General features: G+C 40.2%; 1 protein-coding gene across 1 annotated transcript in view; it reads right to left on the bottom strand.

The window, feature by feature from the left end:
* The window catches only part of LOC306880840 (low-density lipoprotein receptor-related protein 8-like), a gene marked incomplete at both ends in the record, with an annotated part of 87,332 nt that overhangs the window by 16,343 nt on the left and 58,731 nt on the right, over positions 1-12,258 (bottom strand). The window contains 3 exons of the mRNA XM_079434622.1: positions 2,070-2,192; positions 2,640-2,762; positions 10,049-10,441. Of these exons, the coding sequence (XP_079290748.1) occupies positions 2,070-2,192; positions 2,640-2,762; positions 10,049-10,441 (639 nt within the window). The remainder of the gene's footprint in view (positions 1-2,069; positions 2,193-2,639; positions 2,763-10,048; positions 10,442-12,258) is intronic.

Below are 12,258 nucleotides of genomic sequence, written 5' to 3'. Positions count from 1 at the left end.
TCAATCTCTTTTAACTCAATGTATGCAGTGATATGATTAAATCATGTTATAATAACAGCAGAGGCGTGCTGTTAGTAATAATAGCTAGTGCTAAGTAGGTGTAGTCCAAATATGATTTAGACACATTACCATGTTGTCAGTAATTATTTTTGTATCACTTTAATTTGCTCCTTGTTTAATACTGTTGTGGCTTCTTTGTACCAGAAAACATGAGCCATGAGCTTTTTCTTTCATGTGGCAAAGAAATTAAAATTTTTCATTTACGTGAGAGAGAGTGGCTGTCTATATTACAGCAATAACAACCAAATACAATTACCATCTTCAGGCCTCATCTACATTCCCAAAGGTCCATTAAAAAAAAACATGTGAGTGATATTATAGAGAGAGGGTCAAAACGAGGTTGAGTCTTTCAGGCACTGAACCATACTGACTTGGTGTGTTGAAATTAGCGTTGCATTGTTTGCAGTTGAATCCCAGGAACATATTGTCTCTGAAAGCTCGACTGAGCAGCAAGACATATTGAGCATTCTGCAGACAATAATTTAATGAGGCAAGATGGAGACGGCTGTGTGGGCCAGAAATGAGCAACAATGTGCTTTCTCTTTGCTTGCGCTCTCTCACAAGGTAGAATTTGAAGACCAGGTGTTCTCTCTAGCTCTCTGCGTTCATTAGTAGGTGCTGGCATCCTGACAATATCCATGGCAGTGAACAACTTGGGGCAGGGCCACTTCGCTCGGAGCCAGCCATATGTCAAACGAGCAGCAGAGGATTCTGGATTAAAGGGGAAGACACTGAGGGTATTAAGACGGAGTTATGAGCGCTTGGGGGAACGTGGCATTTGAGAGAAGAGGATAAGGGTGCAGGTTTGGTGATGAAACACACACACACACTCAGGCCTCTAGAACAACCACAGCGGGTCTTCATTCCTCTTTGATGCTAATGGATTTTCTGAGAAGATGGTGATCCGTTAGCTCTGCCCCAGATAGTGCTGGGATGAGTAAGAATGAATAGAAAACCTTGTTTTTCTCTGCCATATAAATTACGATACACTTTCAGTGGTGCTCCAGCAACTTCTCTAACCTATTTGATTCTGGTTTTTTTTTAGCATGAATCAAATACATGCTATGTAGTCACTAAAAATTCCTGGGAAATTTGTTTAGGTTTCTTACTGGAGCAAGTCAAAAGAGACAAAAGACCTGAGCTGAACTCAAAGATCTAAGACTTTTTCTATGTACACAAAAGGCCTATTTCTCTCAAATATTGTTAACAAATCTGTCTAAATCTGTGTTAGTGAGCACTTCTCCTTTGCTTAGATAACAGGTGTGGCATATCAAGATGCTGATTAGACAGCATGATTATTGCACAGGTGTGCCTTAGGCTGGCCACAATAAAAGGCCACTCTAAAATGTTTGACTCTATAAATTCAAAATGAGATTTATTTTTACAAATGTGAAATCTTCAAATAAAATGTTAGGGTTACCGTCTGAAAAAAAAAAAGTTTGATTTATAGTTGTTTTATAGTTATTTTCAAAGTTTTTAATGTACACTTATTATATCAGAATTATTATTTAATTCTAACTAGCAAGTTTTTGTTAAAAACTAACTAAAATTAAAAATAATGTTTTTATAATCTCTGCACAAGAGAGACTTGGTGTTGTTTCCAAACAAAAGGAAATATATCAGTATCAGCTTTTTGGCCAAAAATATCGGCATAACGGATATCAGCAAATATCCAATATTCTGCATCCCTAATTTAAAGACATTAATTAGTTATTGTCATGGGAAAAAAATGCTTAAGTATGTAATTTTGATTATTAAAGATGAGATGTATTCTACTGTATGCATGCATGAATTATTCACATCAACACTGAAGTATACTTTTTACAAATTTTCTAAATATTCTCAGAAGAGAATTTAATATGTCTCATATGTACAATCAAAAGTCAAAGACTTCAGTGTGAGCTCAAATATTTCTAATCAATTCTTTCAAAATCAGATAATCTGAGCTAAACTAACCACATTCATTTTTTAGCTCTCTACTCTTGTATATCAACAAATAGGTTTCTTACTGCACTCCTTCTTGGGTTCGTCCGACCGATCCTTGCAGTCCTTCACATTATCACACACCTTGCTGCTGTCAATGCATTCTCCATTCCTGCAGAGGAACTTCAGAGGTCCTTCACATTTTGTGGCTAAAGTATTATGGGGAAAAAAAAGATGCTTACAGAACAGATGGCAGCTGATTTGTTCAGTTCATTTCAATTTAGCTTTGTTTCCTCCCACATGAGCACAAATACTCAGAGGTCTTTAGTGCACAGATACAGACTGCTGATTTAACAGACGTGGGCAGTTTAGGTGAAGTCTCTGCACGTCTTCCATAGAAAAGCCACTTTCAAAAGGATTGGCCAATTTATTTCCACACATGAAAGCTTATTACCGCTTAGACACAGCACTCTTTGAGCAGGACACGCTTCTGCTATGGACAGACAGGTCTGCACTCATTAAACTTTGAAGGGTGTCGCATTAAAAGGCGGAACCAATTTGATCTCTGGGATACATTTCACCCTGCTGAATAAAGCAACACAATAAATTTGTGCAAAAAAGTACCCTCACACACACAAACACACACCAAGACGTACCGTTGACACAGCCAGCCTCGTCGCTTTTGTCGAGGCAGTCGTGTATTTTGTTGCACTGCTTGATGCCGTGGATGCAGGATCCGTCTCCGCACTGGAACTCATCAGGCCGGCATGTGAGCAGAGCTGCAGATGAGCCCAACACAGCATAGATATCAGCCAAACGCTGACACACAGACTCCAAACAGACCTTCATGGTATTTTACCTTTAGGGAACGTGCTTTGGAGCTTCATAATTTGAGTTATTTTAATAATTCAACAAACTAAATGGAAATTATATATATATATATATATATATATATATATATATATATATATATATTGAATTTATAAATGTGTATTGTGGCGGGAGGAGCCAACGACAGACACAGTGGGCGTGGCGTCAAGCCTCGGAGAGGTTTTTATTAAACAATATTTCAAATAAAGTGTCCAAAGGGGGAAAAGTGTCCAAAATAAACAGGGATCTGGTGTCCTCGTTGTGCTGCGGGGCTCGTGAAGGAGGGCAGTGTTCAGGAGGGAAGGGTCCAGGTAAGGGGCGGAGTCCGGCGGCCGCACGCGCTCCCGTCTGGAGGTCCCGGGGCGCGGGTGACGGCGGCTTCTGTGGCGGCTTCGTCCAACTCCTTCATCCCCGGGTGCTCGACGGGATTCCACGGCCCGGCGTCCTTGCCCGACGGCCGTATCGCGGGTGCAGTGTCGGCCGGACTGCGGGTCCGGCCGCTCGCGTCTCTGGCGGCGGCAGGTAGTTCCCTCTACGCTCCCTTTCCTGGACCCACGAGGACACCAGCGTGCATGCACGGGAAGAGACCGGTCTCCCGAGGAGAGGCGCGCTTGGAGTTTAAACGGCGGCGGTGATGAGGCTCCATTCACGTCAGGTGCGCCTCATCACACGCCGCCAGCCCTGGCTGTTTCAGCGCCCCTCCTCTCTCACACACCCACTCCCGTCGGGAGCCTGGTGAAGGGCGGCGAATAAGGGACGGGGTGGTGATGATGGACAGGGGGGAGGCAGCCGACTCGTCACAGTATGTATATATATTTATGTATGTATGTATGTGTGTGTGGTTGTACATATATATAGTTGTTGTTTTTTTGGTGTTTGGCTTAGTGTTATGTTAGAATCATTATTATACTCATACCTTTTGTTCTTCAATATTTTGAATTGTTTTTAGCTTTATTTTTTGTTTTTCATTTAAATGTTAAGTTTTGAAATTTGGTTGTATGCATTTGTCATTTTTATTCAATTTCTTTATTTTTAAAATGTGTATAGGTAGTATTTATAAAGTTTTAGCTTTTAGTTTTGGATCTGTTTTTAGTTGTTTTAATACTACAATTGATTGCTTCTGTTGTCCTCATTTGTTTCATATTGGGCAAGTCGCTTTGGATAAAAGTGTCTGCTAAATGACTAAATAATGATAATAATAATAAACAAGGAATTATCTTCTGTGTCTTCTGAAAGGCAGTAATAAATGAAAAAAATATGATATAAGAAAAATGTACAGATCTTCCTAGATCATCCTATTCAAAAGTTTTCACCCCCTGACACTTAATACACTGCGTTTCCTTCTGTAGCATCAGTGAACATTTGAACCTTTTGCAATAGTTGTAATACTTTTATAATAGCACGAGTTGAACAGTCATAGATCATCTAGGTAATGATACACACAGTATTAAGAACCAAGCATATGTAAACTTTTGAATGGGGTAATTTTTATAAATTCAGCTGTTTTGTTTTGTCTTGTGGACTATGTTCTGCAAAATGTATGTAAACCTTTTGACTAAAACTGTATATGAATATGTGTATTCTGTGTTTTCAGTAAGATTTAAGACAAATCCAACCTGATTTCAAAGTGTGTATAGCTGTCATGACACTTTAAAGACACTTTCAAAGCCCATAAAAACCCCACAAACACACCTCTAGTGAGTGTTTCTGGAGAGCTGTGGCTTAATTACACAAACACATCTGAGAAGACAAACAATATTGGCCATTATGAAGTTCAAAGTAAAACCCCCTGAAACACTGCATAAGAATGAGGGATTAATGTGATTATGGAGCAGTCTGTGGTGGATGTATCCTCCCTTTATTTCAAGGGCTTTAAGATGCTCAAGGACACACGCCCAAGGGTTGCCTAGTAACGCACGTGCCACTCTGCTCGCCTGTTTTCCCTCTGGCCTGGGCAAAGCCACATCGTAATTGACCTGGATGTGTTACCTGATGGTGGGAATGAAATAAGAGGCAGCAGGTTTAAAACAAGCTAATCTAGCCAACAGAAGTCAAGTACGAGGATGCATCGTAATTAAAATCAGGCGCTCTCCCGGGCACCTGTCTTTCTCCCATAACTCTCGGGATCTTGAGGTCGGTTAATACTCCTGGGATCTTGTTGTTTACCAAAGCCGCTCTTCTTAGACCTCGATGTTAGATAACAAACACCTTGTGGCAGCTCCATTCTATCAGAGGTGCCTGGGGAATGAGTATGACAGCGGTGATGTGAAATCTGAATTTCCCCAGCTTTCAGAGAAGGACGTGGCCCAGAGATTTTTAAAAGGATGTGGCAGCATTTTGACAAATCTGATTTCTGATGCGTATCAGAGTCATTGCTGATATATATGAAAAGAAATTGCAAAATCGAAACAAACCACCTTGTGCAATACCATAACTTGGGCTGGGCGGTAGATGCCAATAGCATGCAATGGTAGAAACGCATTTATGTGGAATTCTGATGCATGGTAAGTTTTATATTTATCAGATATTTTAAATCCATAGGCTTAAAATATGTGGCTTGTCCAGCCATATTAATAACGCATTGTTTTATTCTTATGTTTCAACTTGTGTGGTCTTTATTTGTGAATCACACTCATGGTGTTTGCAGTCAAAAGTGACTGGACACCTGAAATGTAACTTTTTTTTCCTTCAGTAAAATCAATTTAATATATTTTTGTTCAATAATATTTTTTATTTTGAGAGAATTTTATAGTAATAAAGTATATTTATGCAATAATTGTTATACATTTTTCCCATTGAAAATAGTACAAAAAAAAACCCTCTACTTTTTTAAAATAATTTTTCAATTAATGCAGTATATCTCAGATTAAAAAATAGTTGGTTAATAGTGAATAAGTGTTCCCTATTCTAAAGTGTTACCAAAGCTTTTTTTATACAAAATATTAAAATGTAATGTGTGTGTCTGTGAGTGTAAGTGAGTGTGTGTGAGTGGATGTGTCTGTTTTGCATGAGTGTGACTATCTTTTTTACGAGCACTTAAGTTTTTCGAATCATGCCCAAGCTTCAAAAAGTTCACAGTTCACATCGTAGTAATCCAAATGAATCGAGCGGTTTATTCCAAGTCTTCTGAAGAGACACAACTGCTTTATATGCTGGACAGATTTAACTGAGACTTTATTCAAAGATAATAATTGATCAACGAAGAAACACTGAGCACATCAGTAATGGTCAATGGAAGCTGAAATGTGTGAGTTTGACATGCCAGAATCAATGAGCACCGTTGATCTTTCTCTGAAAACTTGGATTAAACTGTGTTTATTACTGCCCTGTCTGTACGAAGTTTTAAAGCATTAAAGTTTTGAGTGTGTGGACTTTCACTGGTGGGAAATCTGTCAGAAAATATCCTTATTTGTATTTCCAAGGTGAAAGAAAATCTGACGGGTTTGAGTAATGACTGAATTTTCAATTTAAATAATTTCATCTTCTTTCCACAAACTGTCACATCAGGCAGTGAAAGATACATGCTTCCACCATAGCTTAATTCAAAGTTTTTTTTATCCATTATGATGTGGCACACAGATAAATAGTGTTATGTGTGGGTTGTGCAGAGTAGTCGCTACATTCATGAGCATCACCACTGTGCCCTTGAGCAGCCCATTTAACCCCAGAATGCTCCAGGAGGGCTTTCTATATAATTAGTGCATTGGAAGATCAGAAACATTGTACTCTACACGAATACACAAACACTTTGGTAACGTACTGCAAAAGGGCATGAAAAAGCTATCATTGCTCTTATGACATTACACAACAACGGTGTGTGTGCTGCCATCACTGACAAACTAAATTAAAGTGTGTCTCCACGCCACATGCTTTAAGTCACGTGGCAATAACGGCTTCAATAATACGAATTGTCTTTGCGTGGGTGGAATAGATAATAAATGTCAGGCAGTCAGAAAAAAATATCTGCCGTGAACTGTCGCCTTCCATCTTTGCCAAAACCTTACAGTATCTAAGATAATTTAATTCCCATCGGAGCATGTCAGTGCGACATGCCCTTCGGAAACATTGTTGGGGTCGTGTGGCCCTCACAATGAGAACTCCTGCTGAGATTCCTGCACAGATATTTCCAGAAATGTGGTGGAGATGCCGAGCACCTTCATGCACATTCACTGGGAGTGTTTGCTTTGTGTGCATCAATGCAGCAGCCAGCAAGTTCAGAAGGTGGTAAACGAGTCTGAGAAAAAGAAAATGAACCATGCAACGTACAAAGAGACAAACGGTAAGAGGGCTGATGCACACACACAAATACACACAAACATGCTACAAAATTAATCCATGTTCTTGCACATCCTCTTAAATGTTACTGTTATGAAAGAGTATTTCTCATAAATAGAATGCACTGCACACAGCAGTCAGTCGGGCCATTGGTTCAATCTTTTCAATTTCTGCTTTTCTTGTTTTTGACCCATGTAACCTTGTATTGTAATAAATAAGACTGTTACGGCACCACCATTTTAGGTACCAGTGAAATGAAAAACAGTGCTTTAATATTTTCAGATAGGTAAGAAATACTACAGGAATTGAATTACGTTACCAAATGTAAAATAACGCTGCATAGTCTGTATAAAATTAATACAGATTCATCTTCATGAAAACTACAAAACGTTGTTTGGTCAAGAGCAGTGAGTGATTTTTCTGTCTTTTGTTGTTTGATTAACATTAATGACAGGAGCAGCAGGTATACTGGGCTGCTGTCACTTTAAGACCTAACGCACAGATCCAATATACCAGGGATGGGCAACGTCGGTCCTGGAGTGCTGATGTCCTGCAGAGTTTAGCTCCAACTCCAAAAAAAACCCTCACCTGCCTGTAGCCTTAGTAATTCTGAAGACCACGATTAGCTTGTTCAGGTTTGATTAGGGTTGGAGCTAAACTCCAGGGCTGTATCCGAAATCGCCCCCTATACCCTCAAATAGTGCACTAGTTGAGGGGACAGCCATTTTAAGTGGTGTTCGAAACCATAGTGGATGTTCTCGAGTGCACTCAATCAATCCCACAATATACCGCGAAAACGAGTGTACAACCGATGTACACTCAACGGCTAGAGATGACCCAGAATGGGTCATCACTCACTCGTTTTCATTCACTCCTTCAAGTGAACTGTATGAGTGGACTAATGTAGGGAATAGTGAATGAGGGTATAGGGGGCGATTTCGGATACAGCCCAGGACTGACATTGCCTATCCCTGCAATATACTGACACATCCGATTTCATTCACTTAAGAAATAACCAGCGGTGTTGGATACTCCCCAAGACTGGCATTTTGACAATTTTGTGTGCATTTGTCAGATCAAGCACAATACGACAAAATGAAGCAAAATAAAAATTATTTCGGTACACATGCTATCTGAGCTTAAATGTTTTCAAATCTCTTGAATGTTTAAATTGGCAAGACTTAAAAACAAATGCAGTCTGTCAACAGTCTCATGCAACACTGACTTCATTGTTGAGCCCTGCAAAGGTATCCTAATAAACTGGGTGGGTGCAAAACTGTGCACAAAAACAATGAGCATCATCTACAGTTGACCCAGTAGGCCAGCGTAGGCTGGGGCCCACTATTATTACTAATAATCTTATTAATTAAATTAATAAAAATGAATAAATTATTATTAAACGATTAAAATAATATCTTAAAGTAAAAACACACACATATAACATCAAAATGTAAATGTGTGTATCACCCCAAATAACATATTGTTCTTGCTTGAATATTGTGTTAGACAATAGAATTTCAGGCCTGTTGTCACTTACCCTTTTGGGCCTCTGAAAATGTCATTTAATTTCATATATAATTGTCTTAATTTTATTTTATTTTTTTTACACTCCCCCTTTTTTTTGTTTTTACATCTTGCGAACACAGAGCATGGCGTAAGCAACATCAAGGTCATGAGCAGTAAAGCTTGAACTGATAAAATGTGCACCTTAAATTCAGTGCTTGCCGCTTTGAATAAAAGCATCTGCCAAATGCATAAAATTGCACAAAAAAAAAAAAAAAAAAAAGTAGATTGGGCTAAATAAAATGTGCCAAATATGTAACAGAAATATGTCAAATATGCAGGCTCTGGTGATGGAACAAGGAGGAAGGAGGCTGAGGAAGGAGGCCATCGACGTGGTCCCTTCCTCACAAGAGACAGTCCGGATTTTACAGCCGGTACTTCATAGTTCCAAAGAAGGATGGAGGGCTGCGTCCCATTTTAGATCTGCGTCAGCTGAACCGCTCAGTCATGCGACTGAAGTTAAAGATGCTCATAATCAAACATGTCGTGTCTCAAATCAGGTCCAAGGACTGGTTTGTCACGATAGATCTAAAGGACGCGTACTTCCATGTCTCCATCCTTCCCACTCACAGGAAGTTCCTGAGGTTTGCTTTCGGGGGCGAAGCTTACCAATATCGAGTTCTTCCCTTTGGCCTAGCACTCTCACCCCGTACTTTCACGAAGTGTGTGGATGCGACACTGGCCCCGCTGCAGCTTCAGGGCATCCACATACTGAATTATATCGACGATTGGTTGATCATGAGACCTGTACATGAGACCCCTACAGTGGTGACTCAAGACCAAGGGGTTCTACCCAAGGAGAAACCCACTCCACACTTTCAAGGTCACGAGACGATGCATACGTGCCTTAGACATGTGGAGGAAACCTTGGTTCTTGTCCCAGGGCCCGGTGTTGGGAGCTCCTTGTCGCCGTGTAGCACTAGCGACGGACGTGTCTCTCACCGGTTGGGGTGCGGTCATGAGTGGCCACCCTGCCCATGGTCTGTGGAGTGGCCGCAATTTGACATGGCATATCAATTGGCTGGAGATGCTGGCCGTGTTTCGAGCACTCAAACACTTCCTCCTAGACCCAAGAGATCACCACGTGTTGATGTGAACCGACAGCACGTCGGTGGTCTCGTACATAAACCACCAAGGAGGTCTGCGGTCATGATCCTTGTACAAGCTATAATACTTATTGTGGTGAGCCAGTGAAAATAGTCAGGGCAAGCAAAATTTGTACTACTGAAAAAAACACGCCCCTGCACTGAGAAATTTCAGTATTTAACTACATATTTGAGTGACGGATTAAAGGGTCGCGGTTGTACAGTGAGATCCTAGCACTTTCTACAGGAAGTAAGTGAGAGTGCACACTCACGGCAGTCGGCCTCATCTGACTTGTCCTTGCAGTCAGGGTCCCTGTCGCACCTCCAGGCCAGTTTCACACACTCCCCGCTGCTGCAAAGAAATTCTCCAGCACTGCACTGCAGTCTCCGGGTGGGGGGCGGAGCCGGCTGTCCAGACCCGCCCCCGCATCGCCCTGCCCACTCATCAGAGCCGTCAGCGCAGTCAGGGTCGCCGTCGCAGGTCCAGGGCTGCGGCACACACTCTGAGCTGTTACAGCGAAACTCGTGTGGCCCACAGGTGGGCGGAGAGCACTTCTCTTCATCGCTGCTGTCTCCACAGTCGTCATCGCCGTCACAAACATAGACTGGTGCTAAACATTTGCGGTTACGACACTGGAACTCCCCCGCTGAGCAGGACCTGGCATCTGGGGATGAGAAAACAAAGGCTTGATTAAGAAATGCCCAATTACAAATGAAGAGACAGAATGGCATGTGCAGCCATCAACCATATTTTCTGCATAGTGGTAGCTCTTTTAAAATGTGCAAAAAAATCATTTTTCTTTTAAACGATGAACTCACCATCCAGTTTGCATTGATTTAAATGTTTTGAAAGTGAAGTGTTAAAGGTTAAATGTATATATGTATACATATAATTGATCATGTCAAATAACTTTGATAGAAAGGTGTGTAATGAATTAGGTTGAATAGCTGTCAAATTTAAATACACAATTAGATAATACCAGTTTAGGTCAACCAAGCAAAACATGGTCAAGTCAAAGTGCCTGAACTATTTTTGGTCCCAAATTTTTATAAATTTTACTGGAAGTCCACTGTATGAAGAATTTTCTGGGTATAATATGTCACAGTTCACTTTATTTTGCTATCCTCACTTACGTAAATGAACTATAATGTCCTGCACCCACTAGTAAAAATATAAAAAATTATATCTGGTGTCTAAATAATTTTTGGTTTGACTGATAATAATAAAATAAAAATTAAGGTATGCTTTAATGCCATGAAAGTGCCAGAAAATACTATATATTATAATTTTAAAACTATAACAGCCAAGTTAACAGTAGCTGTATTTTATTTTGTGAAATATTAATTTAATTTGTACTGTATGATGCTATATCATCCCTCCCGCATTTCTGGCTTTCTAACAGATTTTAAGATGTTTTCATAAGCCGATGTTTGTCCTGTCTGTGGTGCAGACAGATAGCTGCTGAAGTGAGAGGGGGTGGCGAAGTAAAGCACAGGGCTCAGAAAATCAGGCAACAGAAACAGAGAGTGATTCCATGAAACCCTAAATACTGAGCACATGACTGATGTCTGCAGAAGCAGAGCACATCTCATATCCAGTACGCCAGCATATAGCACTGCTCAAAGCATGTAGTGTCACAATTCATTTGCACATTTGTAACATCTGCTTATCCTTGATGGTCATTGGGACTTCATGTCTTAAGAGACCCTTTTAGCCTTTTGACATTTGCATTTAATTCACTGTCAAAAAGATGCTAAACAGAATTGACTATCTGTTCTCATCGGACTTCAAACACATTCCAAGAGAACTAAATGACCCTCGGTACCAGGCCTGGCTGACCAGTGGACTAACCTCCCACGATTACAAGATACATAACACACACATAGAGACATTGGGCCTCATTTATGTAACGAACGTACGACCGAAAATTGTGCGTACGGTCGTTTCTACGCAAAACTTGGAATTTATCAATATGGACGTGAGCAGTGGCTACGATCAAATCTCACGTCAGGTCTGAGCTCATGTATGCAAGTTTTTGAGTTAGCCTGAACTTGCGTGCACATAGAGAATTTCGGAGAATTGTATAATGACAGCATTTTGTTCATTTAGATTATTTTCCCAAATAGACAAACTAAGCTTTTTTTTTTTCTTTCAGGGCTTTAGCTTTATGCGCAAATAGCAGCATAAACAACAGGCCGTGAGGAATCACACACCTGCAGCGCTTCTGTGTATATATTTCTCTTAATTAACAGATTAACAAAAGAAAAAAAACAGTGCAACAAGTATAGGCCACTTTCGTTTTTGTGACACTCTTAATGCATTTTATTTGTTTTCTATAACTTTATGTATTTTATTTTATTTAACTGATTGGTGATCAGGCAGGTGCCTCACACGCACACACACAACATTTCAGCGTTACTAACTTGACATTTCAGCCATTAATCAAACTAAAATGCAGTCAACCAAACATAAATGTAACAT

Source organism: Barbus barbus (assembly GCF_936440315.1).
Source record: "Barbus barbus genome assembly, chromosome: 15".
NCBI classification, from domain to species: domain Eukaryota; kingdom Metazoa; phylum Chordata; class Actinopteri; order Cypriniformes; family Cyprinidae; genus Barbus; species Barbus barbus.
The sequence above is the reverse complement of the archived record's forward strand: the minus strand, read 5'-3'. Positions and strand labels throughout refer to the sequence as shown.